The following is a 25,722-nucleotide window of genomic DNA, read 5'->3' as shown; positions in this document are numbered from 1 at the left end:
ATACCCACACTTTCACCCTACTGTCTTCGCTGAAGTGCACGAAGGGTCGGAGGGCACAGAGATACATGGTGCAAAATTCATGTGTCTCCTAGTGGCGACTTCTTCCACTACAAGTTGCCTTTCATTCAGGTACAAATCAGAATTTCCCCAGAAGTACACATTCAATTTTGATTCAATTACAAACTTAATTTCCACAACTACAATTTTGTTTTTTTTTACAAACACAAGATTTTTTGGTACAGATACAAAATTATTTCACCCACCTTCAAGTTGTTTTCCCTACGAACACAAATTTCTGACATTTCTTTGTTACAAGTACAAATTTCCGTGGTACTACAAGTACAAGTTACTTTTGCACCACATTTGGGCCAAATTTACTTCCATATAAATACAGCAGATGACAACCCAAGTTGGTGTAATTGTATCTCAAGACCGCTAGATGCCACTGTTTCTTCACTTGACCACTTCACTTCTATCTTTTCTGACTTTTCATACATTTTTTCGTGATAGAAAACATTAAAACATTTAACCATTAAAATGAAATAAAAATCACGATTATCACTTGAACAAAAAACGGCTACTTTTTTTGTACCAACTTTTCACAGCTGCAGTTTGTCAATCAAATGAGGCCACGTGACCTGACTCACGCCACAACACCGCAGAGCCGGAAAAAAGATGTCGTACGCCTACTAATTCTCTTTCTGAAAAAGACATTTGGCCGTCAACTGCAAGATGGTCGCGCTGTGCAGCTACGAGACCACCAAGCTGGTCCGCATCCACAGCGTCCGGCTGGGCTCGCTCAAGTGGATTCTGAACGCAACGGTGCTGCTTTTCATATGGTGACGTCGCATCTTACCTAATTATTATTTTTTCTATCATCATTGGTATGTTTGGTCATAATTGATATACAGTATATATATATGTGTGTGTGTATATGTATATGTTTTGAAATTTGGACTGTTTAGTTGGCACCACGTGGGACCAAATCAATCAAAGTTTGAGGGATTTTTTTTTATTTAATAAAAACGTCACTTAGGACAGCTTTATGACTTTGTAAAGCGAGTAATTAACATGTGGCCCTATCTACTTATTTAAAAGTTTGGATGATGCATAAATACCGATTTATAAATGTATTTGATTAAAAATGTAAAGTTATTTTGTGTGTCAGTGGAGCACACGAACTTAGAGATTATGATCGTATGGTAATTGTGCTAAACGGACATGATTCAGTAGGCTGTCATCATGCTAAATGTAATCTTGAGGGGTTGTATGCTAAATGGACATACAGGTTATGTAGTTGGGGACATCTGGAGGCTTCTGTGGTAAATAGACTAAACGTGTGGACAAGCGTGCAAAATTGGACTAAACAGACTATAATGCTAAATGGGCAAAAGGTAGGGGTCACCAACTCCGGTCCTCGAGGGTACCTGTCCTGCAGGTTTTCAATCCCTCCCTGCTGTAACACACCTGATTCAAATGATCAGCTCATCAGCAAGCTCTTAAGAAGCCTGATAACGATCCTGAACATTTTAACAGGTGTGTTACAGCAGGGAGAGATTGAAAACCTGCAGGACAGGTGACCTCGAGGACCGGAGTTGGTGACCCCTGGCAAAAGGTGTGGGTTAGCATGCTAAATAACACAACCGTATATATGTAGGCTAGCATGCTAAATAGACAAGAGTGATTATAACATGCTCAGTTGTGGGTAATATACTAACACAAATGTTGTTTTTGTTTTTAGCCTGATGATGATGTGGAACAGAAAGTATCAACAATTTGATCAGGTGGTCAGCTCCGTGACTGCTAAGGTGAAGGGCGTGGCCCACATGCAGCTGCCTGGAGAGGGGCCTGTCATCTGGGACGAGACTGACTATAGCGGCTCCTCGCAGGTCAGAACTCCACAAAAGGAATTCAAGGTGGATAATATCCCTAGAGATTGTTTCTAAAATGGTCGCTTCAAACCAAAATGCACCCACTTTTAGCCATCTGAGGTGGTGGCCATTTTGTCACTTCTGTCAACTGAAGATAACATCGAAGTTGCTCCGGGCTCAGATAACGACCAATTACGGCTCACCTGTTTTCTGAAGCTGAGGCATGATTGGTCATTATCTGAACCCTGAGTTTAGACTAGTGGGCCTGCATAGTACATATTCTGGAAAAAATATTTTTGGGTTGACTTCCCCATTGAGGCGTTTTTTTGTGATTCTACTCATGATAGATCGCTAACAATTTTCATGTTGCTAAATGCGTGTTAGGTCAATTTAACACTCTAAATTCTCCCTAGGCGTGAGTGTGAATGGCACACTTCCTGTGTATTTTTGGACATGGCTTCTTGACTTTTTTGTGGCACTACTCATGATGGACATGCCTACGAAATTTCATGTTCCGAAGTCAAACTGGCTTTGAGGGGCTGACTTTTCAAACAAATTCTTGTGCGCCTCCTCTGTGTAACCTTTTCAGACACAGGCTTCATTGTTTTCCACTTTTGTGGTCACCATGGCAACCGCACACACACACTTTGTTGTCATCTCAGGACAAGAACTCTTTCTTTGTGGTCACCAATGTCCTTTTGACCAAGAACCAGAAGCAAGGACGATGCCCTGAGGTACCCCGTCGTCATATTGATGCGTTGTCTTGGCCGCTCATCTTAACGTCATTGTAATGACAACAAAGCTGACATTTTGTCTCTCAGCCTCCCTCTAGTGGCCGTCGTTGTCGACATCACAACGACTGCGAGCAAGGTGCCTGGGACCAGCACAGCCACGGTAATTTGCCTTTACTCGATCATGTGACATTATCAAAAGTTGACGTCATCAATTGCTCACCTTGCGACCTCCCCTAGGGATACAGACGGGCTCGTGCATCAAGTTCGACGCGTTGGCCAGAACGTGTGAGGTGGTGGCCTGGTGTCCTGTCGAAGCCAAAAACAAACCACCAAGGTATATACTAGGGGCAGCTTCTCCTTCCTATCTTTAGCACTGTTGAATGCTAAAATAACAAATGCACTGCACTATATGCAGGCTAACTTGCTCAATATATGGGCTCGCATGCCAAATGGACACAGTAGTGAGCATGTAGACCAGTAGTAAACATGTGGGCTAGCATGCTAATAGGTCTCAGTAGTAAACCATTAGCCTACCATGCTAAGTCATGCTAACGGGTCCGTGTTTGTGTGCGCGCATAGGCCTGCTCTACTGGCATCCGCTGAGAAGTTCACAGTACTCATCAAGAACAACATCCGCTTTCCTGCCTTCAACTTCATCAGGTGACATTTTACCGTGTACTTTTCACATTATACAGGGATGTTATCTGTTGGTACACATATGTTCTGGTCTATTTGGTAGGAGGAACATCTTACCTGAGATGACAGAGTCCTACCTGCGCAAATGTCAACGTGCTAACGACTCTTTGTGTCCGATCTTCACGCTGGGAGACATCGTCAACCGGGCTGGGGAGAATTTCTCAACAATGGCGGTGGAGGTGCGAACAGCACTACTGGTATCATTCTGTATCGACATTGTCACACTGAGTATCACCATGCACTTTGTTGCACAGCAGTATCATGTATGGACAAAGTTGCATTCTTGTTATTAATATGTGAGACTTGGTATGAACATGGCACATCTGGTATCATTATTGACACTCCTTGTATCAACACGATACTCATGATCATTTGGTATCAACGCATTGTCACTCCAGGCATCAACTGGTGTAATACCATGTGAACCCCATATCATTTGGTATTGATACGTCAGACATTGTCACTGCTAGTATCAACATGTTTGCGGCAGGAATCTATTGGTATCACCATGTCCACACCTAGAAGGTTCGTAGCAACACAGTTGCATCTGGTAATAACATATTCACATTTAGCATCGACATGTTTGCAGCTGGCATCACCAATACAAGAGGTCACTTGGTATGAAGTGTTGCCAAACTGATCTGCACACTGGGGTCCACAGGGGGGCGTGATAGGCATCCAGATCAAGTGGGACTGCAACTTGGATCATCTGACCAGAAGGTGCCTGCCCGCCTACTCCTTCAGACGTCTGGACCAGAAGGAAAGCAACAAAACACTCTACCCTGGATTCAACTTCAGGTACCATTCAAGCGACAAATATTTCTGAGCACGATTATTCATATTTGTCAAATGAATGTCAGGTTTGCAAAGTATAAGACGGTGGATGGCGTGGAGGAGAGGACACTTTACAAAGCTTTTGGCATCCGCTTTGACATCATGGTCTTTGGACAGGTCACAGTTGTTGTTACTGTTATTACTAATATTTTTATGCGTGTTTTAACCTACTTTTTATGAGGTACATTTTTCTTCCAGGCGGGAAAGTTCAGCTTCATTCAGCTTATCATTTACATCGGCTCAACATTGTCCTACTACGCTCTGGTACGATCACATCACACCAAGGATCACTCACTATCGACACGATTGCCCCCGGTATCACTTAAATGTTTATCGACCACTTCAAACTTGGTATCGCTTGAACCACTTCACCCCCGGTATTAATTTGTATCGGCAATTTTGTTCAAACTTGCACCAATGCATTCAGGCCTGAATTTTTCACTATCAACAGTTTATACTTTATATCGGTGTGTTACACCTGGTATCAATATACTGGCACTTGGTATTAGCGGTTTGTCACACACCTGGTCGCATGCCATTTCACCACGCGTTTCAACAGGTATCACTTGCTAACAAGATGATATTGGGCTGAATCAAAATAAATGTAAATTATTTTAATGAATGCCTTGTATGACATGTAAACAAGTAAAGCTGGCGGCAGTCATCAAACATGCTTATAGTTTGATGTGCCAACTCTGTCATCTCTACTTGCAGACAACAGTTCTGCTTGACTGGCTGATCGGAACAAGCTGCTACGCGGCCGAGGAGGGACAGAACTACTCTGAGAGAAAAGTGGAGTCCATCCCAGACAAAAAGGAGGTTTGACGTGCTTATGTCATATGTCCCGTATTTAAAGCGGCATGTTTGCCACTTGGTGAATTTTCGTGCGTTTCAGTGTATCCTGTGTGTGTCGTACGTGGACGAGGACTACATCCGTCTGGTAAAAATGTCTCATAAGAAACGCTTACAGGACGTTAAGACCATTCGCGTTCGGGCACGACGGGTAAAATTTCAATTCTGTTCATTTTTTTATGTCGCACCAAGTATCAACATGCTTGCAACACCTGTTATAAGCACTCTTAACTCGTTTCATACTCGCTTGGTATCAAGCGGCGGTTCGTTGCGCCAGATATTGCGTTGTATCAACACGTTTTTCCCCAAAATCTCCTCTTTGTCTCACCAGGAGGACATAGGGCACACGACGGCCACACTCTGCCTCCTCACCGACCCTCGGTCCTTCCCTACCACCTTCCCCAAACCGCACTCCTGTACTCCAAGCTGGTGTAAGTGCGGTGGCTGCAGCGCCTCCCCCATCCCACGGGAGGAGCTGTGCTGCCGGCGCAGCAGCGAGGGCGCCTGCGTGGCCACGTCTGCGCTTTTCGACAAGCTCTCACTTCAGCGCACTCTGCTGGAGGCGCTGCTCCTCTACCGGGAACCCCTCGCTCAGACGCCGCCCAGCGCCGCCGCCCTACGCCGCTGCGCCTACCGCCAGTACGTGGCCTGGAGGTTGGGCGTCCCCCCGGCCAACACCCAGCCAGCCATCCCGCGCTGCTGCGTGACGAGGATCAGGGAGGCGTTCCCCAGTCCGGATGGACGATACGGCGGATTTGCGCTGGCTAACCAAGCAGAGATGTAAACGAGGAAGACATTCCGTCAACAGCACTTTATTACTGCAGCTGAACAGCACATTTTTCTCTGGATCGTGTTTTGCTTGTGTGAAACAGCACTCCAATTCTCAATGTGGGACAAACGTTAATACTTGATGAAAGTGAATGACCGACATTACCAGAGAGGAATAGAAGCAACAATTTTGAAAGGTTCACATAAAAAATGGAACTCTTTTCGAAATGCCATTTTGTCCAATTGTTGATTTGGAATTGATGGTTTTGACACATTTGTTAAAGGGGAAGTCAACCCAAACATTTTTTTCATCAAGAATATGTTCTATGCAAGCAGACTAGTTGAAAGAAGGCATTCTGAAAAATATCGGGTTTGTGGAATAAGAGTTAATCCACCTGTTTTTAGCAGTCTCTGGGGGCGGCCATTTTGTCACTCATGTCGACTGAAGTTACTCCGGGCTCAGATGACGACCAATACGGCTCACCTGTTTTCTGAAACTGAGCCATAACTGGTCATTATCTGAGCCCTGAGTTTAGACTAGTGGGCCTGCATAGTACATATTCTAGAAAAAAATGTTTGGGTTGACGTCCCCATTGAGACTTTTTTTGTGATTCTACTGAAAATGACATCACTACTGCTCAGGTAACGACCAATCACGGCTGACCTATTTTCTAAAGCTGAGCCGTGATTGGTCGTGAGGAGTTGTAATGGCATTGAGTTGTGACGTGCATTCTAATCACAAACTTGGATGCAGATAACAATAAGAGAATATATTTACATGGAGGGATGGGAAGTATTGCTTTGTCTCTTGGTAGGTCTGAGTCAATCAAAAGATTGACACAGGGTTGTCAATGTCGCTTTGGAGGTTGCCACTGCAGCAGGGGGAGGCAGACTCAGTCAGAAAAGATTCCCAGAGCCCAAGTGGATGAGGACTGGCGCGGACAACCTCTGCGGCGGGTAGTAGGCGGCATCCACGTACACGCTGCCTGCGGGTACACAATGGCGTGTCACGCTATAAATTAAATGATTCATATTGTGGTGTTACAATGGCGGCCAATTGTGAAGGAGAGATGTGTAGTAAGAATCATGATGGCCAAAATCTTGATTGACTCAAAAGTCATAAAACCAGGACATCGTTAAACATGCAGGGGTCAGGCTAAGCTACTTCTGATTGTGATTTGCAGCAATTAATCATGCCTTGATGAAAGGATGAACATAAAAATGGGAATGAGTGTTTGTCTTAACGTACCATAGGTTGGGAGGGTGGGGCTGAAGGCAAATGGTCCACCAAGACCTGTGGCAGAATGATTAGCAAGTAGCGCATTTTGGGGAAAATTCGACGCCCTAGGACAGTGTCATACTGTAACAGGAAATTTGGTAATAATGTTTGAGTGGACTCACCGCCTCAAAAAAAAAAAAAAAAACATGACCTAAAAGACACAAATTGGCCATTGTGGTTTAACAGCAAATTCAGGTTCAATTGAATTTTCTGTGGTCCTGCTAATACTCTACTCCAAGAGAGTTAAACAAAAAATAATTCAGGCCCCAAAGACAGCGTGACTTCGGCTAACAAGTCTACCATGAGTAGATGCAATTAAAAAAAAAAAAAAAAGTCAAGCAACACCCATTCATCACAGGAAGTCTGCCATTTTGATTTGAGGCAGCTATTTCAGGTTTATTTTGGTCCTTTTCAGCAGTGCTTCAAAGATAAAACTACTCAAAATTTTGCTAGATTGCAACAAAATGTGAAGCATGTCTACACGGGCAGGCCCACCTGAGGGGAAGTATCCGTGCGGCGGCATGCTGAGGTAGGGCAGTCTGGGAATGGCGGGCATCCGGAGGGGCCGAGTGGTGAATGCCGGGAACGGCAGCATGGAGGACACGGCTCGCGTTGGCTGCAGCACACAATGAGGCATCATGGCTTGTCCTGGAGCATCATGGCAGGTTATTGCGTGTCAAGGTGGGTGGAAAACGATTAATCGAACCTGTTTGAGTATAATGTCGTGTCATGGAGTATCTTTTTTTATGTCATCGTGTCTTATGCCGTATCATGGAGTATAGGAGCAAATCATGGCCTGTCATATGTCACAGCACGTCAAATCCAAATCAACTCAATCTTTATTGTCACCTTTACAAAACAACAGTTAAACTGTGCAAAAGCCACGTTTCCAAAGAAAGAAAGTGTGAAACATACTTCATACATCATTCACCCATAAAAGCAGCCCAGTCCTTGATAATAGGCGCTAAAAGTGCAAAAACATCTTTAAAATGACATGACGAAACCTAGTGTGTTATGGCGGATTTTGCTTGACTCACAAGCGGCTTGGCTCGCTTCTCTTTCCCAGCGGCTGCTTCGGCGCCGCTGAAGAGGTGGTTGAGGGCGGCCAAGGCAGCGTTGGCTTTGGCCACTTTCTTATTGGGCCCTGCTCCCTGGAACACCCGCTTGTCCACCTCCACCTGAGGGTCACATGATCACGTGACAATGGTGTGTGCGCATGTGTGCACAAGTGCTACCTGTATGATGAAGCGTTTGCGGTAGCTGGCGCCGCTCTCCGAGATCAGCTCGTATTTGAGGCCGCGACGCTTCTCGTTCAGCTCCATGACGGGATTTTTGCCGCCTGCCGTCAGCATTGGGCCAGGAGCTCTGCACTGGGAAACAAAACACAGCAAATATTGTGATTTGATGTCTGACGTGATGTTTTTTGAAGCAAATATAGTCCTAATGGCAAAATACACTATTACACACTATACACAATACATACTATTTTTTAAATCTATGTCACTGTATGTTCTTTTAGTAAGGTACTTATTTCTCTACTTTGATTTTAAATGTATTCAACTGTTTTATTTGTAAAGGCTTTTAAATGTTCTTTTAATTATGTGAAGTGCAGTGAGTTAACTTGTGCATGAAACGTGCTACGTAAATAAAGCTGCTTTGTCTTTTCCTAAACAAAAGATGTGTCCAAGGCAAAACCTAAAATTTTCTTAGCCTATTACAACCTTTTGTGAGCAGATTTTGTGTCTGAATGACCACAGGTTGCATGTATTCATCAGATACAGAGTGGTGGAAGGCACCTGGGGGCAGTGTAATACAGATATACAAGTATACTGTACATGGAGCCGCTCTCTGTTCCTCAGTAAGATCGTTTTTTCGCAGAGGACAAAAAACATATTGTATGCCTGTATTTTTATATTTTCTGTCTACCTGTGTTGCTCCACCGTTTTGTTCAAATATCCAGTACTGTTTCTTAGCTATATGTCGTATATCTATGGCATTTGTCATTATGTGTTTGCATCATCGAGCGGACTCGAATTTAATTCAAAGTATAACCAACTACAGGGTGACACAAAAATGGGAACTTTTTAAAAATCCAAGAAAACCAAGAGTGAAGGAAGAAAAATATTTTCTTCATAGTAATTGAAACCTTAAAACATGCCATTTCAGAAACAATGATGCAATCTTACAATTTTTTCAAATGATGTCCAGAAGATGGCTTCCTCCTGTATGAATGCATTCATTTTTTTTGGGTCACCCTGTACATGGGACGTGAGCCTGTTTCGAGTAAAAGTCCATGAATTTAATGTCAAATTGTAACCCTTTAAGGCAAAATTATCAGCTGCCTTTTCTTGAGCAAAGAAGAGTTTGAGTGTTCGATGCAACCTATAACACTTGGACTAATGTAGCTTTTCCTGAAAAAAATATTGTTTAAATGGCAAAATATAATATTTTCCTAAGCAAGTCTTTTTTTTTTCTGAACACTTAGCATTTTTTCAATGTGTGTGAGTTCGTCACCTCCTGTGAGTCCATGGAGGAAGTGTTGGACATTGCGTTGTTCTTTCTGTCGCCACCTGACTTCTCGTCAGCGGCCAGTGATTCTGCGTCGCTGTCGTTGCTCAGCACATAGCCAAGAGCCTGCAAGGCCTTCACACACGCACATAGTTCAAGCAACTTTTTTTGGTTTTTGGCACTTGTAGTTGTTGGAACTAAAATAATCAATTCCGATAAATTCACGTGTGTTCAAATTCATTGTGCTGCAAAAGTTCCTAGTTTCAGGGTTCCAGGAACTTTATTTTTGGGGGAGGAGTGGATGGAAGAGATTACTGGCCTTTCAATTCGTTTCATTGGGGCGAGATACTTTGAGAAATCAGTGTTTTGAGTTCCAAGTGTGGTCACGGAACGAATTCAAGTTCGCAAGGCACCACTGTAGGGAACTGCAGTCGGCAGTTCCCGGCCGGCGTTGTGAGACTCACCTTGAGGGCCAGCTGCATTTTGGCGTTCCTCTTGGAGCTCCCGCTGGCCCGGTAAGCGCTTCCTTGAACCTCCACTGACATGGTGAAGACGGGCGCGTGCACCGGGCCCGACTGGGACAGCAGGCGGTACTGGAGGCCCGGCTGGATCTGGTTGAGGCGCATGAGGGCGTTGGTGGGGTGGTTGGGGTCCATCGTGCGCCAGTCCAGCACTGAAGGACGCCACGCAACAAAACTTTGCCAGTTACTCCACATCAAAATGGATGGTCCGCACGTGTGTGATTTAATTGGCTATTAAAGCATCTCTATGGTGTCCTTTTCTAAGCCTCCTTTGAAGTAGTCGCCCACGGCAAAGCTCGCAGTAAGAGATCTTTTTAATGACGACCACAATTAGCACCGTCAAGATGTGTATTTATGTGAATAAATCCCTTTTTCTCCTGGGGTGATTTATCAGGGATGAAAGAACCTGCTAGGGGTGCAGAAATCTTTGGTCTCCTGCACCGAAGCAATTTCATAGGACCCTTTTAGTTCCAGGAACTACTAGTAACACTGGGACTAAAAGTTTTCTTGAACTTGGAACTTTTGAAGTACTATTGTGTGCCTTTTTAAGTCAACCCAAACATATTTCTTTCAAGAATACATTATATTGCAAGCCCACTAGTTGAAACATGACATTCTGATAAATATAGCATTTGTGGAATAAGAGTTAATCCACTCGTTTTTAGCCATCTAAGGGGGTGGCCATTTTGTCACTTCTGTTGACTGAAGATGACATCGAAGTTGCTCAGGGCTCAGGTAACGACCAATCACGGCTGACCTGTTGTCTGAAGCTGAGGCATGATTGGTCATTATCTGAGCCCTGAGTTTAGACTAGTGGGCCTGCATAGTTCATATTCTGGAAAAAATATTTTTGGGTTGACTTCCCCATTGAGGCGTTTTTTTTGTGATTCTACTCATGATAGATATCGCTAACAATTTTCATGTTGCTGAATGCGTGTTAGGTCAATTTAACACTCTAAATTCTCCCCAAGCCGCGATTGGTCGTTACCTGAGCCCTGAGTAGTTGTGATGTCATTTTCAGTCGACAGAAATGACAAAATGGCCGCCCCCTGAGATGGCTAAAAGGGGGTGGATTTTGATGCTCAACTCATATTCCACAAACGCAACATTAGTCAGAATGCCCCATATTCTTGAAAAAAACATGTTTGGGTTGATTTCCACTTTAATGTCGCTTCTATTCTCTCTTCTGCCCCCTCTTTCCCGGCTTGGGGATTAGGCGGTAATGATCGTTTGGAAGTCGTTGTTTGGATTCTACAGCAACTGACCAGTAAAAGAATGGAGGTTGACCACATCCCGGAGGCGCTTTCTGCATTGACCAACCGGGCAGCGACCCACTTCACCGAAGACGTCTTCCTGCGGTGCTTCATTTGATTGGACTTTCACACTATTTCAACTAACATTGTATAGCATCAGAGCTGGGCATTTGCAGTCTGTTTATCGCCTACCACCTACAGCCGGGCTACCCTTCCGCCTATCTGCCATTTTGTCCGGCCGGACCAAATAGTAATCGTCTATAGGCCGGTCCACCTATAATTTTAAACGGGCTTTCGTTAGCATTTCCGACTACTTACTTTGACAAACTACCGCTACGAATGACCAAAAAAGTCTCCATTGTGGTATTGTGTGATGACCACAGTTTAACTGCTGAACAGATTGATTCTTGCTATTTCCATTTGCCTATGACATTACACGTACAGAACCGCCCCCCGCCCCTCAATCCAACCAATGTCTGACTTTAGAAGCTTTGTAGCAGTTTAGTGTAGTGATGACGACGAAGGTCCCGACGCACCTCTCATCCTCTTCACGCGGTCACTGTCGTCCGAGCCGGCGTGGTCCCGTGGCCTCTTCTGACCGCCTGCAGCACGGAAATACAACTTTACATACTATACAAATACACATCTACACACACACGAACCTTTTAAAAGTCGTAATGAGGGATTACTGGTTGGGAGTGGATCCATGTTTAATAGCCTGTAAAGCTGTCCAAAAGCCAGGAGTCTTAATGCATGCTGGAAAACAGACACACACACACACACTACTGTTAAATTCTCACTTTGTTGTTTTATGAGTGTTTGATGTGGAGTAGGCAGGGTTGCCACACTAGTTAGGCAGCTAATGAGGTTTGGCATGCTCTGAGCTGAGCGCTGACGTTTTCACAGCCTGTCACGTTATTATTTATGATTTTTTTCTGGACGTCAAAATATTATGAGAATGAAGTCGCACTGTATATTCGCCACTTCAAAGGTGGCTCCAGCATCTATTGCCCTGACCTGCGCGCTGTGCGTGATGGCATCGGCTTGCTGGATGGTGAGGTCGCACAAGGCATCTGTCGGCTCCCGTTCGCAAGGGTCCAGTATTCCTGGACCTCCTGCACAAAAAAACCACAACAAAACTAATCAGAAAACTAACCACAAACATCACAAGAATGTTCTAGAACAGGAAATACAGACAACATGAGATGGCGGTCAAGCTTCCTGCCTTCACTTCAAATCTTTTGATCAGTGAATCGGATTTGATGGCACTTCACCGCTCCATCTGCTCCGTGCGAAGGCTCCCAACTAAAATAGAATCTCTTTTTGAAAGGGGAGCTTCACCATCTGTCAGCACATTCTTCATATCAAGGTACAGCTTGATGTAGGATGTAGTTGGCAATGTCTAGATTAACTCAAGGCATAAACTGACACATTGTGTAAATTGAAGGAAGGTTAAGATTCACATAGGTGAAGTTTTGCATAAGGTATAGATTGACACATGTAGCTTGGCACACAGTACAGACTGACAAATGGTATAGAATGATATTAGGTATAGCTTGACAAGGTATACTGTAAATCCAGATTCCAACATTAATGGTGGCCCGATGGCCCTGGCTTTATTCTGTCTTGGGCCACCACAAACCTTACCAATGTTGGCTCAACGGGGCCAGTAGAATTTTCATAAATAATATCATGAAAATCAACAGGTTATTGCTGGTTTTTTTTTGTTTGTTTTTGTTTTTTTTAAACATGCACCCCAAATTAACTACACAGAAGTCATATGTTCAAAAAGTGTTAAATAAAACAGTATTACGATGTTAAATATGAAATAATCACTGAAATTTACTACACCATATAATTAAATATATGGGCCCAGTATCATTTCAACAGGGCCACTACAATTTGGCTCGTAGTGGCACCACAGGGCCGCCACTCTAAAGGCTTTATGTCGGGCCCTGAGATCAATAATTCTTGATTGATAAGAGGTCCAAAATGTCACAAGGCACAGATCAACACAAGGGACATATAGACTGACACAATGTACATGCAGTATATGACATAAAATGACCAAGTATCCACTGACATAAAGTGTAGATTAGCCCGGTTTACGTGGAGCCATGTATTCCGATTAGAAAGGATCAGAATGACCAAACGGAATAAAATGCTCCATACAAAGACCTCAATCGGAATAAAAAGGCCGAATCCAAATGGTATTTGGTTCGGATTCACAGGGGTGGTATATTCCTTTTCCCAATCCGAACGGGTGTCATGTAAACAGTTCAATCGGAATAGCCAGGCTGCGTCCAGGCTGCGCATGCTCCGTCTTGACGGAAATGCACCGTGACGTCGTTTATACGCACTTTAAAATGGCAGAGTCTTAACATTGCTCGCCAGCGATACGATAACATTGTTTTAAGGTACTGCTAACGAGATGCCTCTTTAATCAAAGTGTTAAAACAATCGCGAATACTGTGCTAAATGGATGCATAAACTCCATCTTGATAAATCACGTGCTGTTTTCATCGATCTCCATGTGTCACACTGCTTATCTGATTAACCCATTAAGGACGGGAGCGCATAACTGCGTTTCTACCACTAAAGCTGGGAGCGCCGTTGTGTGTTTCTCCCTTTAAAGCCTGAGAGTGCATACGTCATTTTCTTTTTTTAATCCAATTCTCTTGCCGATGAAATGCATATACAGAATATACATGTGGCGGTGTCATGAGTTGTCGGAGGATATCCGGAATTTTTTCGAGGAGGAATGTAAATGTGAGGAAAATTAAAAGATTTTCAAGGGTGACTCCAAAGACGACCGTAGGTTTTAGAGAGATGCCTCACGAGGGGCTTCGGGCTTTAATGGGTTAACAGGGTGGAGAAAGTAAACGGCCATTCGGAATAGATCGCGCCACATGTAAACAGGTGACCAGAGGTCTTCATTCTGAATTATTTCAATCCCAATGACAAAAAAACTCTCCATGTAAACGCGGCTACTGATACAAAGTGTACATTGGCACCAGGTATACATTGCCAATATGGAGGTTGATGTGATAAATTGACACACGGTATAGGTTGGTAAAAGGTATACATTGACACAAGGAAATGACACAAGGTAAAAATTGAGACAAGGTAAATATAATATTTATACGTCATATTTTGCCTGACAACTTCGCAAGTTACCCGGAAGTAGGATTCCAGAGGCGATGCACTCCATGACGCGCTGCAGTGCCTCTCCTGGCCCCACAGGGTGACTGCAGGTGGTGACGGCCTTTTGGCAGATGAGCTCCAGTGGCTGAAAACAGGCAGAAATCAGTCAGCCTGCTGACATCTGGAAACAATCGTGAAAAAAATAGTGCCGTGGACTGACAAGTACCCATCCTTTGAGCGGCCGCCACACAGCCACTGTGTTGCACATGTCCCAGAGGAGCCTCAATACCACCACGCAACACTTCACATGTGACACCCTGGCCTGCAAATTACACACAAAAATACACGTCATATTGTAATATGTAGAAATCATATCGTAACTGCAGCGAATCAAATTGTTTTGTGATTGGTGTGAATCGTGTCCTAATTGTTGCGAATCTGATCCATAATTGGAGTGAATTATATCAAATTGCATCGTAATTACAAACACTCATAATTGGACTGAATCGTATCTCGTCATAATTTGGCATTCTAATCCCATTGCAATTGGAGTGAACTGCATCAGTCTGCATCATAATTGGAGTGAATCATGATGAAAAGCACCTTGGACAAAGTCACTTTTAAAGCTGACCTGAAACCAGTTGGCTCGTCGTAGCTCAGCCATCGCCGCTCGGCACTTGCGTCCGTCCAGGACGTCGCTGTCCTCTTTGCTTTGTGGTGTCTCCTCTGCATGAAGACCTCCCTCTGGAGGGAAAAGACAAAACTTCCGATTTTTCTTGACAATCGCATCATATAATAGGAGTGAATTCATCTGATTTCAAGCAAATGGTGTCACAATTCAAGTAAAAACAATTGTTTTGTAGTTTAAGTGAATTTCATAGTTGAATGAATCGAGTCCCATTGTAATTCAAAAGAATTGTATCAGAATGGGTGCGAATATTACCATATCAAATCATAATTGGAGTGAATCGTATTGGATCATAATTGGAGTGAAAATTGAACTGCTGTGTAAATGGAATGAATAGTATTGTAATTGAAGTGAATCGTATTGTATCTCATCGTATTTGGATTGGATCATACTGAGAATTGAGTAAATTGCATAATATCTTAATTGGCGTGAATCATATTGAATCATAATTAGAGTGAATTGGTGAGGCAAGTGGAGTGGGCGTTGTTTGTGTATTTTTAAGCACTGCAAGTGTCAAACAGTAGCAGTGGTACTGAGATCAGTTCTTCACAATGCAGCAAGTGAAGAAAAATGGAGGGGGAAGTGGGCGGGGATAAGTTTTGACCAAGGAAACATGCTGACCAACAATTGCGGGAGAAAATGTACCTGGGACCCTCATGTCGAAGGAGGTGAGTGTGATCTTGAGTGTGAATTGGGGAGATTTGGTGCTACACACCAGGATGGCTGCTTCGTCCACGCAGGAGCGCACCTCGTACTTGTCCTCGCTCAGCGCCTGTGATTCATTCAGCAATCATTGTCAATGCCGACTTCGTGTCAAAAGCAATTGTACACCGACGTGGAGTTATTAGGGCTACCTGCATTTGCAGAGTGAACACAACATCTGAACAAAATGGCAATTTGTTTTCATGTAAAATTTTTGTGTAATTTTTTTCCCCATGTACTGTTACAACTTTTGTTTCGTTGATTCCTTTAATGTTCAAATTAGTTATCATATTGCATTTTTTTCCTCTTAAACTTACAACCTTTTTCTCATAATTTTGCTCCCGTCACGTACTTCTTTATTCTCATTATTTTTTTCCATGTAACCCTTTGACTCAGCTTTTTTTCCTTTTTGCATTGTATAAATGTATTCTCATATTATTTTTTTCCACATTATTTTTTCCCCCATAAAATTACAGAACAACTAAAAAAAAGGTATTCTCCAATTTTTTTTTTCATCAAATTCTCACCAATTAAAGAAATCCTTGTAAAAAACTCCAAATGGTTGCGAGGATACCTGCATCCTTTGGGGCAGGACGGCGCAGATTGCGTAGAGCAGCAGCTGGGTGGGCTTCCGTTGGCACATGAGCACGAGCTCAAGGTCCATGTCGCCCTTGATCAGTAAACCTTTGGACAGCAGGCCCACTCGGGTCACGCTGCACAGCGTCGACGCCGTATCCAGCCTGCCGATGTTAGGAACAACGTCAACGCAAATCAACTCACCACCAAACTACAGTCAAGCAATCATCGACCCACTGTTGACTTACTGTCAACCCAACATCATTCCACAGTCAGCTCAATGTCAACCTCACTCTCAACCCAGCATCAGCATATTCTTCACAGTGTTCCACTATGAATGTCTGTTCTACAATTGCATTCCACAGACAATGGAGACTCACTTTGTGCCGTCAACGGCATAGTGGACCACCTGGCCTTCACCTGCCTCGTCGATGGTGATGCTACCAGGAGAGCTGTTGAGGCCGTCCAGCCAATGGGATACCTTCTGGAGGGCCAGTTCTACAGTAGACACCAGAGTCTGGACTGCCTCCAGGTCCTCAGGGGTTGGGTAGATGCTGGCGTGCTTGGCCATGACGTAACGGTCGTCAATGGCAAAAAATCGCTGAGTAAACAGGTAGACGGCTACGTTATCTTGCTAGCTGCAGATTGGCTAGCTGCTCTGCGCTTGTTACTTTTACACAAAAAGGTAGAATTATGTTTTAACATTTTACGTGACATTTACTTAGCATTAGTTGATTTCATGTTATATTTGACAAGAAGGAGCACCGAGTGAAGATTTAGACTATATTAGCTATATTAGTTTCTTGCGCTAGCTGGCAATTGGTTAGCTGACATATGCTTGTCAAGCAGTGAATAAGACGTAGACTGCTTTGTTAGCTTACTGGATGCAAACCGGCTAGCTTCCATATGCTTGCCATTTGTAAACAAACATGTTATGTTTTAAAATATTTAATAAGCTGACTGAAGAACGGCGAGTTCAAACCAATATAGCTTGGATCCTATGTCATTTTGGGGACTTTTTTTGTGGGTCTACCCGTGATGGAAATGTCTATCAAATTTCATGTTGCTAAGTGGAACTGTCTGCTGTGGCTGAATTTTCAAAACATCGGCGGGGTGGTCTGTGTGAGAGGCTCACCATGTTCAGGCAGCAGGTGCTGTTCGGGGGGCTCAGTGGGTACTAGGGTCCTGTCACACACTCTCGTCATGCAGCCTGTTTGGTCGTGTAAGAGCAGCAGAAGAAGAAGTGAATGGCACGACGATGAGTAATTGAGAAGTTATTAGCATTGGTTCACATCAGTCAAACAAAATGAGCCTAAAATGGCTGCTTCAAACCGTAATGGTAGACTACCTTAATGTTTTACGGCATGGCTTCTTGAGTCTTTTTGTGGGTCTACTTAGATATGGCAACTTTACATTTCGTGTTTCAAGGTCAAAGTGTCTTAACAAAATTAGAGGGGGCAAGGAACCCTGCAAATAACATTCGAACAAAAATAGCTGACACCATATGTGTTTTTGGATTCAATGATGCATGGATCCTTGAGACCTTTTTTGTGGTTCTACTTACGATTGCAACATTTCATGCTGCTAAGTCAAACTGTCTTCGGGGGGTTGAATTTTCAACAAATTTACAGAGAGAAAGAACCCCAAAGAAATGACATTGAAAGTGACTGCTTTGAGTCAAAATGGCTGACTTCCCGTCTCTTTTCCAGCTTCTTGAATCTTTTTTGTGGGTCTACTCATTATAGGAATGCCTACCATATTTCATGTTAAGTGAAACTGACTCCAGGGTCTAAATTTGTATAAAACTAATGCTCTGTTCACACCAATCGCGGATGAGCGTTCCTCTTCGCTTTATTCGCTGCCGTATGACCGGGGAAAGTTTGAAACCTGAATGTGTTGAGAGCGCAAAATGGAGGAAAAGATTATTGTTGCTGTTTGTGGACATCTCGAGCTATACACAGCCAGCTACCACTACCAGGACAAGAAAAAAAGAGACCAGGCTTGGAGAAACCGTGAGCGAGGAGCTTGGTATACCTGGCATGTTTTGACTTTCTTTCTTTTGTTTTTTACAGCTGTTGAGCTTTAAAAAGACGCTTTTAGCAGAGTGTCGGCCACATGATTGCCGTCGCCGTCATTAGATTTTGTTTTGTGGTCCTCAATTGAGTGCCTGCCACCCAGAAAAGGCTATACTCATTTCTTAAGGTTAAAGTCATAATTTCTTTGGTGACATTTAATGGTCATAACCACACACGGTTGCTTTCACACCACTAAAGTGCACTTTAAAGTCACATCATGAAGCGTAAAAGTGTCATAGCGCTGTTGTTTGGTGACACATTTTATAGACTTTTAGTCATAAAATGAGCTCATTGACTTTGCCTCGCACATATTTCGCATGACAACCAGTTCTTCTCGGATGCTTTCAGATCGCTCCGCAGGTACATCCATCACACCTTCTTCACACTGTTGTCCTGCGACGATGACGAGGTTTTGTTTATTTTCAAAACAGTCCTGTTGTCCCCCAGCATGCTCTGCCTCGTAATTTATCATCATCCATCTGTCTAGTATATGTGCTTCAAATCTGGTAACAGTCTAACAAAACCTCTCAGAATCAATCTGGCGAGTCAGAAATGGTCACTTAAAATCAAAATGGCTGACATACAATGTCTTTTCAGGCCTGGCTTCTTGAGACTTTTTGGTGCGTGTACTCATGATAGACATGCCTACTCAACTTCATATTGCTCAGTGAAAATGGCTATGTGGTTGAATTTTCCAAAGTGAAACCAAAATGACCCTAAAATGGCCAACTTATTGTGTCTTTTTGTGCTTGGCTTCTTGAGACATTTTTGTACATCAACCATGACAAACATGCCAACCAAATGTCAGGTTGCGAACTGGCATTAGGGGCTGATGGAATTACCAAAAGGTGGGTGTTTTACTACAGTTTGCTGGTCCGTAATTTGTCATCCGTCAACGGTAGGGTTGCCAACCGTCTCTTGAAAAACGGAATCGTCCCGTATTTAGGAACGTAAGTACGTATTGAGTTGTAAAGGGACGCACCGGTACAATTGATTGACAAGTACGTTAAATAGATTAATAATACATAAAAGTAATAAGTTGACAAATAATAGATCAAGAATACACACACAGCCTTACATTTATTACAAGTTCAAACATATATGCATAATCTTTACTGTACAGGCAGTCGATATACTACACTTTTACTATAAATATAGTAAAACAAATTAAAAAAAAAGGTTTACATTATTTTTCTCTTTTATGAAGCGTAAGTGGACAAATATGTGAAAATGTTCTGCTTAACTGATTAAAGGTGAGCGCATTTTGAGCCTCAACTATGACATGACATGTCTTGCTCAGTGTTTTGCTCTACAGTAGTCAAATTAAGACGTTTCTGCCAAGGCAGAAAGCTCATTGCCCTTGGCAACACATAGTGGAAATTCGAGAATTCTGATCGGATGACAATACAACCTTGTACATTATACATTAATAAATATATCATAAATATGAATTAATTGCAAATATCACTACTTTATCTTGTGGATCGATACTTAAAATTGAGGAGTCTGGATCGGAATATCACTATTTTGGTATCGATACGCCCATCCCTAGTTGAAGGCAGTCAGGTCGGCCGTCCCTGCCGAATGAGGTGTCCCTTATTTATTTTTTTGGGAGTTGGCAACCCTAGTCAAGGGCCAGGGTACCATTCGTCAGTCTGTCATTTTTCGTGACTAACAGAATTGTAATCGTCAGTCAGTCCGTTAGTCCGTCAGAAGTCTTTTGGTCCGTCAGTCAGTCCCCCCCGACCCCTCCAAAACAAAAACCGTCAGAAAAAGGGGCGTCCGCCAGTGACAAAGCAGAATTAAAAAAAAACGATGCTGGTGGTCCTGAGAGGCAGTTAAACGCTACATGCTAACTCGAGGAGCACATCAAAGAACACCACCTGCTTTGACCTCAGACGGCGCCTTCAGTAGCGCTAGCTTGTTAAATGTTCAGGAACAACATAACAGCAGGCCATGTTATGCAGGGAGTCATCATTTACGAGATATTGACATATTCATATGCCATTATGCAGCTGTTGGACTTTAATGACAAACCAAAAAAGAGTCACAATTGTCACTTTTACTGCTTTGTACATGCAAAAACTGCCAACAATTTAACTCCAAACACACATTTTCTGAAATGACTTATGAATTCTTCACTTGACATGTCTCCTCAACTGAAAATCGTTACAAACATTGTGGGGTACCGACAACACTGATACCATACTGACACCAGCGGGACCAGTATAAGAGCCAACAACTCTACCAGCACCAGTACCAGCACAAACACTAGCACATGACCACCAACAGTACCATTGAAAATACCAGCTCCAATGCCAACACCAGAACCAGAACAAACATGAGTACCAGCTACAACATTTTGACCCAGTACCAAAACTTGCATGTGTCTCATTGCCCATGCTCTAGGACATCATGATAACATGAACAATATTTCAGATTATGACAATATATAAGTACAGTTATGCTTTTCGTAGACTATGAGAAAATCATCACTTTTGAGACATTTCTGAACCTTAAATATGCATTCATTTAAATACCAGGATCGAGGAGTGGTCACGTGACATCCCCGTACAGGTGCGTGCTTGGTGACAAAACGGCTTCATTTCTCAATGACATTTAAAAAAAAAAGAACAACTACAAGAATTTATAACATAGAAAGCATAAAAACTATGTTTTAGCTTCACATCAGCTTGAAAACGCACTTTTTTTTTCTCCTTTCTTTTACCTTTAGCCGCCGCGACGAGCACCTGACACGTGGAGAGACATCCGCACTCTTTGCTAACTTGGGAACCAGCTCCGCTTCTGGTGTCGGTTCGTCTTCGCCGGACGAAGGAAGATGAGTAAGTGGCCCCGGTGGAAGCTTCTCCTGCCGGTGGGGCTGAGCGGCTCAGCTGGTGGAGGTGGAGGTGTAGGTGGAGGGAGAGGAGGATGCGTCTGCGCATGCGCACAACGGCCACCACTTGAAACTTGGAAGACCTGCCTCTCTTGATTGTTGCTTCCGTTCATGTAAGCCACAGGTGACAGGGGCCAGATCCGGCCCGCAACCTCATTTTATGTAGCCCGCGAAGGCAAATCATGTGCGTCAACTTCACGTTTCTTGCCAATTGTTTTCACTTTTAGCAACACTGAGATATGAGACACTGCAATGTGTTATTTGTTATCAATCCTCACCTTCAAAATAAATTGAAAAATAATTAAACAAACAATTACTTCCGGCTTCTAATTTTGCAACTAGCTATCCATCCATCAATTTGTTGTGTATCTGTGATCATATAAGGCGATCATACATTTATATGACGGCCCTCCGAGGGACACCATAACTACGATGTGGCCCCCGACACAAAATAAGTTTGACACCCCTGATGCAAGCATTTCAAAGTAGCCTCTTATAGTAAAATTAGGGAAGTTTGATAACACTTTTTCCCAGATGGTGGATAATATAATGTATAAATTAAAAAATCTTAAGTTTAATAAATTTATTGAATGCAAAAAATAAATACAGCCTACAACAAAAACGACTATATCTAGTATTTGCATGACCTCCATGACTTTTATGGACAGCAACGGGCCTAGAATGAACAAGTTGTCATTCTTTTTCTTATTTGTGCAACACAGTCTTTGATAAATTTGTTAAGAAAAGGAGTTTTTTTGTGTGTAAGAATGTACAAATCTTGTTTGCATCCAATGACCCACATTTGTGGGAGTATTTTGTAGTATAGTGTCCCATAGAAAATCTTGATTCTGAAAGGAAACTAAAGGTGTTCTTACAAACCTGTTGAGGTGTACTCATTTATGATGGGCACTGTACTGTACATTTAACAATTTTAATGTGTTTCGTTCGTAACATATAGTGATAACAAATTCCATTTCGTAGTATTTTTTATATGCAGTATGTAAAAGACTACATTTCCGAATTAAGTCATTTTTCACCCAAGACTGCTCTCTTTTTTGTGTGCAAAAAGAAGTGAAGAGTGGGCCGTGTTTGAATGTTCACAGTGGAGGTGTGAACACTGAGCAACTTTTTCACGCAGCGCAGCTTTGTCAGCGAGCATGTAGAAAACAATGTGTCGTTGTCATGTTTTGACCTAATGTTGCCTTCTTGTCGATAAATATATTCCTAAAAATATTGTAAGTTCTATTTTTCAGCAAAAAATAAATCTTTCATGAGCTAATATTTCTCATTGTGAGAAAATATACTGTTTATGTGTTTCTCCATTCTGTTTGAGAGCAAATGTATCATTTAATGGCAAGATATAGCAGTTTCAGGCAAACTATTTTTTGTAGCGACCTTTTAACCCCAATACATGTTGTGTTGTGATTTCCAGAAGAAACTGAAAATTTTCATCATCTGATCTAAATTTTCTGTAAGAAAATATAATGTCTTCATGGAAAAATAGTACATTTTGTGGCAAAAATAATTGTGATGTACTATAAGCTTTTTCTGCACCTAACGATTATTTTGATAATCGATTCATCTGTTTTTTGATTACTCGATAAACTGAAGTTTGTGATTAAAAGTTGAATCTACCTTGTATTTTGGTTGAATTAAAAGGTTTGAAAGGTCAATGTTTAATGTATCTATGTAATCTATATTTGCCCTTCTCTTTTTTTTTCAGCGAAGGGGGGTGGGATGGGGGTTATTTGAGGTGGACAGGCCTTCTTTCAACCGTGTATGTGTGTGTGTGTGTATGTATCATATAATTTTTTTAGTTTTCATGCAAACTTTTTCATTCAACATTTTATCAACCTTGCGCTTTCTGTATAATTTCTACTTTAGGTCTCAGCGGAGATTCAATTCAATACTTAAGCTGAACCATATTTCAACATTGATTCACCCCTAGTTTATTGCTCCCAGGGAGAAGAGTGATTTTATGCCTGTGAATATTGTTGTATGGTCTGTTTGTATGTATTGCTGTGTATTAAAGTGCGTTTATTTGAAAGTTTATGGTTATGGTAACATCAAGGTTAATTTCCGTTAGCCAGACTATGGCATTTTACCTGTGTTATCAGACTTTGGTTATATGAAATGGTATGGTTTTGCTAATCATTTTGAAGTTTGTGTTGTCCAGGATGAGGATGGAATATGGATTTCACTAAGTAACTTCATAATGTCATGTTTAATGGATGAGCTTCCATGTCAGCTTCCCCCAAGAAGAAACAAAACATTATAAATTAGCGACTTGGCAACTCAGAGGACAGATGGCACCAGTGACAGCTCAGCTCAGGGAAGTGTTTGAGGTTTGTTCCAGCAGATGTCCTCGCTTTCCTCCGGAACGTCCACAACAGAGATTGCTGCAGATCGCTCCGACCGGAAGTCCTGCAGACATTCCTGAAATATAAGCAGGACCTGCTCCAAGTTGTAAGGAGACATTTTGATTATCAAAGGAACATCTTGTCCAACAACTCAATGGACAAATACATCCCTAAAATCTCAGGAGATATTTGCCCAAATGTTTTTGTGTCTAAAATTAAAATATCTTACTACCAAAAATCTCAATGGACACTTCCTGCCGAAATTGTCTTCCTACCTAAAATCACAACTGACTTTTTTAAAAAATGTAAAATCTTTTCCTGTCTAAAATCTTAGTGGTCACTTCCTTCCTTGAATCTTACAAAACTCTTCCTGCCCTTAAATATCAGGGACACATCCTGCTTAAAATATTACTGAAGATACCCTACCTTTGAATCTCTTTCTAAAATATCAGAGGACAATTGCTGCCTAAAATCTCAATGAGAACTTTTTGCTTGAAACCTCTTTTCTTGCCATTTTTTTTAACTTCCTAAAATCTTAGAGGACACTTCCTCGCTTATATCCTCCTAAAATCCCAGAGGACACTTCCCGCTTAAACTCCCAGCTGACATTTTCTGACTAATATCTCGTACTATCTAAAATTTAAAAAAATAATCAGTTGACGTTTCCTGCTTAAAATCTCAGTGGAAATTCCTCGCCTAAGAATGACTTGCTTCTTGAAATATCAGTGGACATTTCCTGCCTAAAATTACTTCAGATCTAAGATCTCAGTGGACAATCCCTGCCTTCAAATATCTTACTTCTTAAAATGTCACAGGACAGTTCTTGCGTAAAGTCGCCCTAAATTTACCGTCTGCACAAAATCTTAGTTGACACCATTGGCCTACAATAAATTTTTGCCTAATATCCCAGTGGACGTTTCCCATCTGAATTTTTCGCCCAGAACAGTGAACAGTATTTGTTCAGCTTGAGACTGACTATACTTCCTGTTCAGCTATTATGTTGATTCTTTGCTATCATCTAGAGGCTCAAAGTAGCATTACAGCTCAAATGCCATCACCGCCACAGTGAGCAAACACACCACTTGAAAACAAAGTGACTCTGATTGTACGTTAGGAACAGAACAGTTGAGTAAAGCGGTAACAAGACCTGCTTGGTACCATCCCATCTGTCCTCATGTAGTGTCACCACATAGCAGCTTTTGTGTTGGACGCACACAGTCAAAAGAAAGAAAAAAGTAGGTCACGGTCTGCAGCTGGGCCAAAACACTGTGTGAGCTGTGGCGTGTTGTTGTAAGTTGTGTGACCTCTTAAGTGAGCATGATCTGCTGATGCTATCATTGATTCTCGAAAACAGGAAAAAGTTGCAAAAGTTGCCAACGATGCTGTGAAAGATGAGATCTTTTAATGGTCTAGTATGTCATCGTCAATACTCGTATTACACTTGTGTTTATTTGAGACTTTTTTCATGTGCAGTAGTACTATATTCACATAATCATGTCACAATCACGTGACCACAAAAAATATTTTCTGGTCTGATGAAACCAGGGTTGAACTTTTTGGCCATAATTCAGGTATGTTTGGCTCAAACGCAACACTGCTCATCATCGTCATAAAAAACGTAAAAAAAAAAGAGAAGACCATAAATACAGTGAAGCATGGTGGATGGTGGCGGCGCTTTTTCTTCAACTGGATCTGAGTCCTTAGTCAGTTGGAGGTAATTACAAACAGTTTGAAATAGCATTCATTGTTAACACAAAAGGCGGCACGGTGGTCGACTGGTTAGCACGTCCGCCTCACAGTTCAGAGGTCGCGGGTTCGATCCCGGCTCCGGCCTCCCTGTGTGGAGTTTGCATGTTCTCCCCGTGCCTGCGTGGGTTTTCTCCGGGCACTCCGGTTTCCTCCCACATTCCAAAAACATGCATGGTAAGTTGATTGGATACTCTAAATTGCCCCTAGGTGTGATTG

At 42.4% G+C, this 25,722-nt stretch overlaps 2 protein-coding genes across 21 annotated transcripts; one reads left to right on the top strand and one right to left on the bottom strand.

Annotated features, from left to right (window-relative positions):
• Positions 1-633: 633 nt before the first annotated feature.
• On the top strand, positions 634-5,988 carry p2rx7 (purinergic receptor P2X, ligand-gated ion channel, 7). 6 transcript variants are annotated; one of them, XM_086031715.1, is made up of 13 exons: positions 634-839; positions 1,742-1,889; positions 2,534-2,605; positions 2,693-2,765; positions 2,843-2,939; positions 3,185-3,265; positions 3,345-3,480; positions 3,963-4,099; positions 4,162-4,252; positions 4,334-4,399; positions 4,850-4,954; positions 5,031-5,138; positions 5,319-5,988. In XM_086031715.1, exons 1-13 carry the CDS (start codon positions 733-735, stop codon positions 5,769-5,771), a joined length of 1,674 nt encoding a protein of 557 aa, XP_085887841.1. In that variant the 5' UTR covers positions 634-732; the 3' UTR covers positions 5,772-5,988. The 6 variants fall into 6 exon arrangements, with proteins under 6 accessions (XP_085887841.1, XP_085887842.1, XP_085887840.1 ...); XM_086031716.1 differs by having other exon boundaries at positions 1,742-1,916; positions 5,031-5,075; XM_086031714.1 differs by having other exon boundaries at positions 1,742-1,916.
• Positions 5,784-21,533, bottom strand: LOC147147587 (spermatid perinuclear RNA-binding protein-like). Of its 15 annotated transcripts, none has more exons than XM_086031704.1 (18): positions 21,230-21,533; positions 17,562-17,636; positions 16,807-17,027; positions 16,425-16,590; positions 15,794-15,920; positions 15,092-15,204; positions 14,681-14,782; positions 14,494-14,605; positions 12,334-12,431; positions 11,979-12,072; positions 11,853-11,918; positions 10,007-10,215; positions 9,549-9,677; positions 8,267-8,404; positions 8,072-8,212; positions 7,530-7,650; positions 7,005-7,049; positions 5,784-6,741 (listed from the first exon to the last, which is right to left on the bottom strand). In XM_086031704.1, exons 2-18 carry the CDS (start codon positions 17,562-17,564, stop codon positions 6,653-6,655), a joined length of 1,974 nt encoding a protein of 657 aa, XP_085887830.1. In that variant the 5' UTR covers positions 17,565-17,636; positions 21,230-21,533; the 3' UTR covers positions 5,784-6,652. The 15 variants fall into 15 exon arrangements, 9 of the variants coding, with proteins under 9 accessions (XP_085887830.1, XP_085887834.1, XP_085887831.1 ...); XM_086031708.1 differs by having other exon boundaries at positions 12,006-12,072; XM_086031705.1 differs by having other exon boundaries at positions 8,270-8,404; positions 21,230-21,532.
• Between the last annotated feature and the right edge of the window lie 4,189 nt (positions 21,534-25,722).

The sequence above is a fragment of the Filicampus tigris genome, chromosome 5 (genome assembly GCF_054856515.1).
Source record: "Filicampus tigris isolate MCC_2025a chromosome 5, RoL_Ftig_1.0, whole genome shotgun sequence".
In the NCBI taxonomy this organism is placed as follows: Eukaryota; Metazoa; Chordata; class Actinopteri; order Syngnathiformes; family Syngnathidae; genus Filicampus; species Filicampus tigris.
This window is presented reverse-complemented; position numbering and strand designations above follow the sequence as displayed.

Coding starts and splice junctions, on each gene's coding strand:
- LOC147147587 (XM_086031704.1), bottom strand. Junction 14,783..15,091: donor GACGAGCCAACTGGTTTCAG/GTCAGCTTTAAA, acceptor TGTAATTTGCAG/GCCAGGGTGTCACATGTGAA. Junction 7,050..7,529: donor GCACGGATACTTCCCCTCAG/GTGGGCCTGCCC, acceptor ATTCTGCCACAG/GTCTTGGTGGACCATTTGCC.
- p2rx7 (XM_086031714.1), top strand. CDS start 733: ATGGTCGCGCTGTGCAGCTACGAGACCACCAAGCTGGTCCGCATCCAC. Junction 4,253..4,333: donor ACATCATGGTCTTTGGACAG/GTCACAGTTGTT, acceptor TTTTTCTTCCAG/GCGGGAAAGTTCAGCTTCAT. Junction 5,139..5,318: donor TTCGCGTTCGGGCACGACGG/GTAAAATTTCAA, acceptor TTGTCTCACCAG/GAGGACATAGGGCACACGAC.